This window comes from Protobothrops mucrosquamatus, unplaced genomic scaffold (assembly GCF_001527695.2).
Source record: "Protobothrops mucrosquamatus isolate PMUCROS unplaced genomic scaffold, P.Mucros_1.0 scaffold_283, whole genome shotgun sequence".
Lineage (NCBI taxonomy): Eukaryota > Metazoa > Chordata > Lepidosauria > Squamata > Viperidae > Protobothrops > Protobothrops mucrosquamatus.
In genome coordinates, this window is record NW_015386359.1 from 555,793 (window position 1) to 566,674 (window position 10,882).

A 10,882-nucleotide genomic window follows, 5' to 3' on the forward strand; every position below is an offset into this window, starting at 1 on the left:
CTACACAAATTAAAAATCAACATCTTATCTCATCTATGCCCTTTTCTGAAAACATGTACTTTTAGGACAACGATTTCATTACTCAACCCTAATTTTCACATTTTTTTCCAGTCTTGAATATGATACTGTGATTATTGTTCAGGACAGAATCAAGCGTTAAGTTACTAGAGAAACTCCAGGAGAGCCAAAACGGAAGTTACACCTTTCAGTAAATCAAGGACACTGGTCTCATTTGTATCACCATGGTTCACTAGCAGCCTACCAAAGTGAATTCGAACGTAAATTGTGCAACTCCTTGATTACTTTATTTGTTTAAATACATGTAATACATGTATTTATTTATTTATTTATTTATTAAATACATGTATTTATTTATTTAAATACATGAGTACAGTATGTACTCGTATCAATGTTTTTCAACCTTGGCAACGTTAAGATGAGGGCATGCTGGATGGCGAGTTTAAATCCACACATCTTAAAACTGCCAAGACTGGAAACACGCCGATTTAAAGGGCTTGCTCAGCTCGCAAAAGCGCGACTCCAGAATTGCCAACATCCCCAAACCACAATCCAAATTCAACCACAACCAAACCCACCCACGTATACTTTCATTATTCATCTAATAATCGAAGACGCTCCGAAGGCTTCAGCAGGCTGTCTCGGGGGGTGGGGGGTGGGGGGAGGGAGACGTGTTTCCCGGGGGGAGGGAGACGTGTTTCCCGCGTCTCGCCAAATCAGGCTCTTCCCAAGTAGGGGAGGACTAGAAAGCCCATCGCTCCGCTCCCGAGGCAACATGTAGTACAAGGCGGAAGACCAGCTCGCGCCCCCTGAAGCAAGGCGGCTGTCCCAGACTGGGGCGGCGGGGGGGGAGGGAAAGAGACCAAGCAGCCTCCCCCCTTCCCGCCGCTCTCGCTCCCGCCAGAGGGTAAGAGCGAGGCGCCGCCATTGGCCCAGTTCGGGCGCAGCCGGCTGCGCTGGCGGGAGCGGCCTTGCCTCGCGCTCGAGGCGGCGCGCGGTGAGCGGAGCGGGGGCGCGTGCGCGGCCCGGCGAAGGTGGGGCTGCCGACGGGACTGACGGCCCGGGCGACAGACCGGAAGACGCGCGGGCTGTTCCATCTCCTCGAGCGGGCGGCGGCGGCGGCCGCTGCTGCTGCTGGGCTCCCCGGAGCCGCTCCTCGCCGTCGACTGACGCCTCGCCGGCGGAAGAAGGCACAACTTGGGTAAACGAGGCGGGAGGAGGAGGACGGGGTTCGGGGGCCAATGCCGCCCCGCCAGGCCCGAGGGCTTCTCGGTGGCGAGGCCGAGCAACTGTTTTAGGGCGGCGGGCGGCAGCTTCCCGACCCCACCGGCCACCCGGGCGAGGCCGCCCTTATCCTCAGGGGTGGAGGGGAGGCGGCCCCGCGTTCCTCCGGAGCCGAGACGGGCGTTTGGGGGGGGGGTGAGGGCTGGGCACATTGTTGCGCGGACTCAAGAGGGGCGACAGCTTGTCAGGGCATTTGCTTCTCTTCTCGGGGAAAGGTGGGAGGGCGCTTACCTGGGACGGGACGGGGAACGGTGGCTGCCCTTCCCGGAAGAGCTGCTTGAAGTGAGTCTCAGCCACGCTTCGGGAGACGACGTTTCTTTGTATTTTTCTCCCCCTCTTGTTTTCCTTTCAAAACTCTTTGCCGGGATTCCTGGGAGAAGTTAACTGTGGAGGTGCGGTAGTTTGACTGGGAATACCTGTTTGCCTTGAATAGGTGAGGCTGGTGGAGGTATAATGTTCCTCTAAGGCAGGGGTAGTCAACCTTGGCTCTTTTATGACTCGTGGACTTCAACTCCCAGAATTCCTGAGCCAGCTTAGCTGGCTCAGGAATTCTGGGAGTTGAAGTCCACGAGTCATAAAAGAGCCAAGGTTGAATACCCCTGCGTCTAAGGCAGCGTTTCTCAACCTTGGCCACTTGAAGACGTCTGGACTTCAACTCCCAGAATTCCCCAGCCAGCCCTGCTGGCTGGGGAATTCTGGGAGTTGAAGTCCTGACGTCTTCAAGTGGCCAAGGTTGAGAAACACTGCTCTAAGGTCCCAGGCTCTTGAGGCCTATCTCTGCCTAAGAGAGGTTTCTGCTTGCTGTATTGCACAAAGTTAGGCTTGGCCTCTGTTCCCCCCCTCCTTCCACTTGGGTTATTGTGTGTGAATACTCTACCTACATACGGCATAAGCCATAACTTTTTCATAGCTACATTTCCGATCCTGCCGCCTTATTGTCATTTCATTCCTTTCCTTAAAGTCGCTTGATGGGCCTGTGTCTGTGGCTGTCATCCCAAACAGCTTTCAAGTCCATCTGGAATGATTATACTTTTTTTGCCTTTGGGTACAGGGAAGCTTAAATATAATGAGGTGTCCTAAAGTTCAAATTAAGTTGAATAATAGTTAATTTGTCTTCAGCTTCCTGTATACAAAGCAATGGGTTTCAGAGCAGAAATATGAGACCCTGCTACCATTTGTTTCTCAGTTGTTTGTGCTGTTTGTTTTCGAATTTAAATATTTCCTCCTAGGACGCAACTCTTGTTGCACGACAGATGTAATACTTAGCAGTTGAATCTAGTATTACTTCTTTTGGACTTTGTTGGGAAGATTTGCTCAACTTGTAGTTTTATCTTCCTTGGGAAAATGTGTTGCTGTTGGATTGATAACGTTAAGAGAGTCAAATGTGTTGCCCCCAGAGTTATTTCAGACTATAATTTATAATACAAGAACATGAATATGACCTAGAAGAAAGTATTTCATATTGTGCTCTGCTTTTACAAACGAGAAGCTGACTTTCAGAACTCATGTTGAATATTGTGAGCTTGCTTGAAAACCAGGAATAGTCTGGTAGCATATGTTATGCGCAGTTTCAGGAGAACTGGGTGTCACAAATACAAAATTCTTTTGGGTTTAAAGAATTCTTCTAGTTGACAATGTCATGGACAATCTTGGTTTGTTTTTAGAAATATCCAACCTACTTTTTAGAATTCTCAGCTGTTCCAAACAAGATAATCGTATCCATAAGCTTACTAAAGACCTAAAAAGGCAGTGGCATGAGTTTTTTGGGGGAAATTGCATCATAATAGAAGCCAGTGTATAATGCTGATTGACCCAGTGCAATACAGATAATAATTTTGATTAAAACAATTGTCAGTAATTGACATATATATATAGCAAATATAGCCCACATGGTTGTCACTCTCTTTTGTTTTGAATTAATTTAGTGATATGTAGATGAAGAAAAGGGAACATTTGTGAAAAATTAGAGAGGATTATATAGTAATAAGGAAACATAGATCTTCCACATGTCCCCTTTGAGGGAAATAAGAGGTTCAGTCATCCCGTAGAATTGCTAATTTTGTCCTGTTCTATTATCACACAATATTTGCTGAGTAAAGCTAAGCTAGGTTATATAATGCTAAATTCTATACCTCCAGTATTCATTGTCTCAAAGAAAATGGTTGAATTTTAGGTCTTTATTTTACTGATTATTGATTGCTGAGCTCAGTTAAAATTATTGCTTGTTGTAAATTGTAAATCTGCAATTTAAAATCATTTACAAAATTCATCTATTTTTTAAAAAGCCAATTTAACTGGGTAACATAACTTTTCTAATCAGTGGAAAAATTGAGGGTACTTTTGAAAAGTTAAAACATTACTGAATAAGTTTATCATCCCTTCTCCCATATATTTATTTTCTAATCTGATAAATTTTGTACCTCTTAAAAACACTTTAACCAAATTGCAGACCCAGTAAGTATTCACATAAACTTCAGAGTAAGGATTACAACAGATATTGTGTTTCCCCAAAAATAAGACTGGGTCTTATATTAATTTTTGCTCCAAAAGACGTATTAGGGCTTATTTTCCGATTAGGTCTTATTTTCGGGAAAATATGGTACTAATTAAATGTGTCTGTCTGGCTAATGATCTTAACTGGAACTTATTTTTAGGGTAGCAGCCTGAAAAATCATGGTAGGGCTTATTTTCTGGTTAGGTCTTATTTTCAGGGAAACACATTATGTTTTAAATATTAAGCTGAATAAAAGAGATTTTTATTCTTTTTATGGAATTGATTTTTATCTGGATTCTAGAGGATTTGGCTATCTTCAGGTTTTTTTAATCTTTTCCAGTAAAATGGACATTATTGCCAGAGTGGATAATAATTGGTGATTTAAAAAAATTTAAAAAAAAAAATCAGATTTTTTAAAATTTAAATCGGGTTTTTAAAATTTTTATCAAGTTTATTTTAATAAAATGCTTTTGGAGTAAAAATCTATCTAAATATAGTTTTCTATTTAAGATACATTAATAATTTGGTTTATTCAGCATGAAATGGAGTTTAGTTATTTACATTTTTGGTAAACTCATTCAATGAATCCAAGCTTTGCAAGCTGAGATAACATGCACTGCATTGATGCATTCACACAATTTCACAGTAACCGTGAGATAAATCATAAAACAAAGTTCCGGAATATTCTTTTATCCCATTGTTTTGCAAATCTATATACACTACAAACTATATGATTGTTTGAAGAAAAATGCATCTGTACCAGGCTCTGTTTTAATTAAATAAAAGAATTTGAGTAGTTCGTGTTTCCCCAAAAGTAAGACCCGGTCTTATATTATTTTTGCCTCCAAAAGAGGCATTAGCTCTTATTTTGGGGGGGATGTCTTATATTTTTTGTGACACCTGCCTCGCCTCATGATGAGTGAAAGGGACTGTCGATGAGTCAACAGCGGGTCAGAGGAGGAGCCGCTGCAGGACAGAGATGACAGTTGCTCTTTAAAAATTATGATTTAAATCAAATTGATTTAAATCAAGCCTTTTTATTAGTGACTTAAATCAAATCCACCCTGATTATCGCATGTTCTTTTTCAGAGTTAACTTGCACATTGTGAGAGAAAACTGGTTTAGGATACAACTAAAGCAGTGGTTCTCAACCTGTGGTCGGGACCCCATTTCACAGGGGTCGCCAAGCAAGGCTGTCCGCCATTTTTTTTGTCTGCCATTTTTTTTGTCCGTCATTTTTTTCCCCTTTTCCGGCGGGTGCCTTACGTCCCTTGAGCTGGACCAGCTGGTGGTCGGCCTGCTCCGTCTCTGCCGCTGGCAGGCGCTCCCGGGCAGGGAAAGTCCTCGTCTTACGACCGGTTGGGTAGTCCTCGACTTACGACCGGTTTAGTCCTCGACTTACGACCAGTTGGGGTCACGGCATTAAAAAGGTTGAGAACCACTGAACTAGATGCAAGCAAAAGTAGTTTTAAATTTTAAATAAGAGTATACTGCACATTGTTTGCTATAGTCATAACTGGGTAGATGCAAAGGACTATGGGAAATATTAATGAATTTGTTTGGTTTTGTTCATATAAGTTCTGTTAATAAGAGTTGCCTCCAGGCAAGATGGATGGCATATAAGTTGAATGAATGAATAAGTAAAGCAGTAAGTATTTATTACAAAAAACTGTAAAACATTTCAATTCAAACAAACATTCCACGAAATATCCAATGTGTGCATGGATTGGCAGCCTTAGTTACCACATGGTTGACTTAATGACCACATGACAATTACTTTGACAGACTTGTGTTTCATATTTGGAGTATTTGTGTAGATAAGTAAGATAATCTTTGCAAGGCAGAATTGGTGTATGAAAGAAACTTTTATTCTTTTGCTAATGACTTTTTTATCTGCACTTACTTCCTCACAACTTTTAAGCCATTGTTTCAGCACTTGTAATTCTGTATTGTAAATCCCTGCCCATCAACAGAATTGGTGGACAGGGAAGCTTGTCCTGTAGCGATCTGGATTTGGCTTTTTTGCTGTGTGTGTGTGCATTGTTTAGTTAGTAGGTTCATATTTTGCAAGTTTAATTTTCTTTAAGGCCAGTTGTATATAACTGTACAAAATTAAGAGTTTGTCCATATCTGGTAAAATATGTTTCTAACAAAATGAAAAAAACTCTATGCTGGTGTAGTTTATATTTATGAATACTTATAATATGTTTCTTGAACGTGGGGTATTTCTGTATAGATACATTAACATGAGTACAGCCATGAGACTCTTTTCCCCCAGTTATTTTTCCTCTTAATTAAATACAATCCCCTCCAAGTTGTTAATGGTGTTTAGTAGCTAAAGACCTGTTGTTTTCTTTTAAAAAAAATGGTATTCATTGTATCCAGAATTGCTGGCAAATATTTTCCTGAGTGGTAAAAGGACAACCTTCCTTTATTCAATGAGAGGTTGATAGTATTCCATTCATACTGCTATGTGCATAATAGATGGGTAGAATAAAATACATTTGGAAATGTTGATTTGCCAGAAAATGTAACGGAGTTCTAAGAGCAGGCAAATGTACAATAATGACATTGGAATATAAGGCAGATGAGTAGTAGAAAGAATATTTGTTATGAGAATAACAGTAAGAGCCACAACTTATTCATTTCCATGAATATTTGTTCAATACAATTATATTTATTAATGTATATATGAATAGCTGTGTGATTTACAATATATAATAAACAGGATTCTGAAACCACTCTAAAATAAGATTAAAAATAAATGCTTAAAACTGAGGAAGGCAGGAATATTAGATATGTTTGCTGTCTTGGGTTATTTATAAAAATAATAAAGGCAGCATAAAAAAAAATCTCAAGTAAGTCCAAAATTGAAAAAGAGAAGGCCAGATTTATTAGCAATACAGTAGTAATATAAGTTGTTGTGTGTTAATATATCTGTGGCAGGAGCTACAAAACATGCTCCATTGAAAACTGAATTTGCCAAGAGCAATCCTGCAATTCTTTTAGGCCTAGGCTTTATAATGCTTTATACACCTAAGCAAACACCTTGAATTTGGCTTGGAAAGGTAACTGGCAATCAATGTAAATGTTTCAACATAGGAATTTTCTGGTGGTGCCACTCCCACTGTATACACTGCATGCTTCCTTTTGGAACAGTCACAATTCTGGAACAATTTCGAGGACAGCTACACAACACAGGAATGTTGCAGTAATCCACACCTGATGTTACTGGCACAGATATCACTGAAACCAAGTCTCTCTTTAAGTATGAACACAACTATAATAGCAGCGGAAGCTCATAAAAATCCTTATTTGCTATTGTTATCCAGTATTTTATGTATTTATATATTTTAGGCTATCAGTGCAAGTTCAAGGAGAACTCCTGGACTATGAACGTGTTCCCCATTCCAAATAGATTGTATCTCACAGAGAAAGAGATAATTTTGTAGTTGTACTGTATTGCAAAGGAAATTGGAAGTTTTATTTACACTCTTTCCACTCCTTCCATTCTCCCTCCCTCCCAATAATTCAACAATTAATTCTCATCAAATTCCATCATTGTGAAGTATACTTAATTCTATACTATTTTGAGGATCCATGAAGTAAATTTGAATACATTTGGCTTGCAGATTAGGGCCTGCCTTAGTTTTTATGTTCTTTGTAAAACTTTGCATAAAAATATTTTAAAAAATATACAGTATCACCTGTCTCTAAAGGTTTTACATTCATTTTGGTTCAATTATCTGATGTGTTTAACGAGCTGCCTTCTGCAGCTGATATGTGATCCTGGGAAAAGGCATGTTTGGCTGCAAGTGTTTCTGATAGCTGCTGTTGTACATGTGTGCCCTTGTTACTATGAATCACGTGTTGCCCTTTGAATCAGGATCATTGCAATACCCTACTTCATATTTTAGTTTCTGAAGCAATAATGCTAAGCATGTATATGGGTGATGCATTCGTTTAATTTAGGAATTATATGTGAATAATCAGTTATAATTTCTGCACTTCTAGATATGGCTCGTGGACAGCAGAAAATCCAGTCACAACAGAAAAATGCCAAAAAGCAAGCTGGACAGAAAAAGAAACAAGGCCATGATCAGAAGGCTGCAGCTAAAGCTGCTTTAATATATACGTGCACCGTCTGTAGGGTAAGAGGCTCTGAAACAACATATTGGGCAATCTTTCTAGATTTTAAATCAGGAATATGAAGTATAGCAATGGCAACATCCTTTGGTTTGAAAGTTTGTATTATATACGTAATGGGTAAGGAAATTTTGCATTAGAGCTGTATACCCTTAAGAGTAATATATTGATGATACTTCTTCCAGAAGGTGAGATAGCTGGAGTTCTTTTCCAAATAAGAGCTATATATTATTTGATCAATATGTGATTACATTGATTAAATATATTAATAAGAGACTTCCAAAACTCTGTGCAATGAACATGAAATTAGAAGAAGCATGTTAGTTAAAATATGTAATACAGGTAGTCCTTGCTTTATGACCATCAGTTTAGCGGCCATTCAAAGTTATAACAGCACTGAAAAAAGTGACTTACAGCTAATCCTTGTACTTGTGACTGTTGCCGCATGCTTGTAGTCATCCGATCACCATTTTGGACCTTCCCAGCTGACTTCCCTGATTCTAAACAAGGGTTGGATAACCTCTCAACATGTTTTAAACTAGGAACCCCACCTACTCCAGACAGCATGGATATTTATAGAAATTATTACCTTTCCAATTTAAAGATTATTGATTTGATAGGGGTAATGATAGAAACTTCAGTCTGTCAAAAGTTGAATTATTGACTCCTAGTTAATATTTATTTTTGGGGTCAGAAGATAGTAGTAAAATGTTTTCCTTTAATGTCATATTAGGATTTCAAGAAGATTTAAGCAATTCTAAATAATTTATCAGGAAAACTATATATGTATTTCATTAAATAAATTTTATTATAGTTTTCTGATGCCCAACACTAAAAATATGCGGAGTTGAAACGTTTGATTTTAGTAAGGAATGTCTAAATATAAATAAAAGGAAGGGTAGGTGTGGAGGCGCTATTATGTGGCCAAATTTGTAAGATAATTAAAGTTGAATATGAGTGAATATATTAAAAAAGGCAAATTAAATGATGAAAGAGATCGTAATGTTCCAAAACCCATTGACTACGGATTGAGTCAACAGAAACTAAAGGAATGCGGGCAGATCTTAAGGATACTGTCAACGCTGCTAACATCGGATGTTCTTGCTTTGACAACATATGGAGCCATTTTCCTTTACTTTGTTTTACTCTTAGAATTAGAGTCAGAAATAGATGATACTGGGCGGGGAGGAGGAATGTGCATGGGAGTTTAATTAGACATAACAATATTGTAAATAGTGTGAGAACCAAAGTTTTTTGAAATAAGAGATGATAAGAAATGGGTTGAAGAACTGGAGGGAAAGCCTGCATTTCAAACTAATTGGAGAATGTGGTTTATGACAGTTAACTAGAGGAGGGAATTGTGCTTTGATACTATGTGCTCAGGGGAGGGGAATTCAGATTTTGGCTTTGCCTATGTATGTGCTGATGCTATGCTACTCGAATAAAGATTCTTTAAGGTAAACAATGCCTCGAAGTTCTTTGAAGAGTTTTGTCTGTCGGAACCATGACAGGTACAGGAAGAAAAAACTGTCCTTGATTCTATATGAACATTTGTGTTGCTTTATTCTCTCCTTAATCAGACACAGATGCCGGATCCCAAGACCTTCAAGCAGCACTTTGAGAGCAAGCATCCCAAAACTCCCCTTCCTCCAGAATTAGCTGATGTTCAGGCATAAAGTTCACTGGTAATTTTGTACCATTTAAATTTTGAATTAATTGATTATAAATTCTAAATAATTTTGCCTCATATTTCATTAGTTGTGTTTCTGAAGGGTATGAAAATGGAGAGTTAACTTTAATATAAAACCAACTGCTACTTGCGCTCTTTTTTTGGAGGGGGGATCTATTGTATTTACAACTTAACTTGTATAGTTAGTCTATTGTTATCATCAGGCCTATTTGCAAAACTGCAATAAATAGCTGAAAGGATATGTTTATAATGTTCTCATTTTGATTTAGCCAGTTCTGTTTACAATTGTTTAGGGTGGTTAATTTTAAAATTGGATGACATTAAATTTGGCAACTTTAAGATGTATGGATTTCAACTCCCAGTAATCTGAGAAATTCTGAGAATTGAAGTCTGCACATCTTAAAGTTGTCAAGTTTGAAAAAGACTGCATTAAATTATTGCATACTATTAATAAGATAATGACATAACAGTTCAATTAATGAATTTATTCTTGTGTTTCAGGTGAATTCATGGAATCTATTGACTCTTCTATTGTCAATAGTGTCTATTACGTGTCTATTACATAACAAATCTGCAGCTGCTTTTCTAACAAACTGTTGATCAGCAAAAAATGAAGGGGCTATAGAAACATTCATATTTTTATGCTGTTCCTCTTGGGCTTCATGTAAAGAAAACTCTTGTGTAATTGTACAGTTGTGGCCTACTTGGAAATCTGGAAATCGGTTCATTCTAAAAGATTTTTACAGTTGTAATTATATTGATGTTCATATTGTGTAAAATAACTCATTTAATAAAATAGTACTTTGATTTTACAATATCACAGGTCAAATGCTTGTAAAAATTCTATTTCCATATTTTATTTGCCTTATAAAACTTCAACAAGTGAACTTCTCACCCTGCCAAAAATTAGGTTGTTTAGATTCATTGCTGTTAATGAAGTCCATTAGAAACAAGGAAATAATTTCTCCATTCAATATACTTGCTTGAGCGTGATTATTTTCTAAAAAAAACCCCCACTGCTTTGAAAACATTCAACTATCTAGGTTGGAGTGCCTATTCCACTGGCCATTGTGAAATTTCACTCTTTATGCATAGAGGCACTTGTATCTTGGATTTATGCACTGGAGTCACCTGCAGTAGCAGTGAATCATTATACTAAATGGTGGAATATCAGAAGTATACTTGAACTGAACATTATTTTTTACATGACCTGAATGGTTTAGACTATAGCAACATGAAATAACAGCTTT

The 10,882-nt window shown here is 38.3% G+C and overlaps 1 protein-coding gene across 1 annotated transcript; it reads left to right on the forward strand.

Annotated features, from left to right (window-relative positions):
• The first annotated feature begins 1,146 nt into the window (after window positions 1-1,146).
• On the forward strand, window positions 1,147-10,469 carry ZNF706 (zinc finger protein 706). Its single transcript, XM_015831869.1, has 4 exons — window positions 1,147-1,219; window positions 7,811-7,947; window positions 9,523-9,627; window positions 10,134-10,469. Exons 2-3 carry the CDS (start codon window positions 7,813-7,815, stop codon window positions 9,616-9,618), a joined length of 231 nt encoding a protein of 76 aa, XP_015687355.1. The 5' UTR covers window positions 1,147-1,219; window positions 7,811-7,812; the 3' UTR covers window positions 9,619-9,627; window positions 10,134-10,469.
• The last annotated feature ends 413 nt before the right edge of the window (window positions 10,470-10,882 follow it).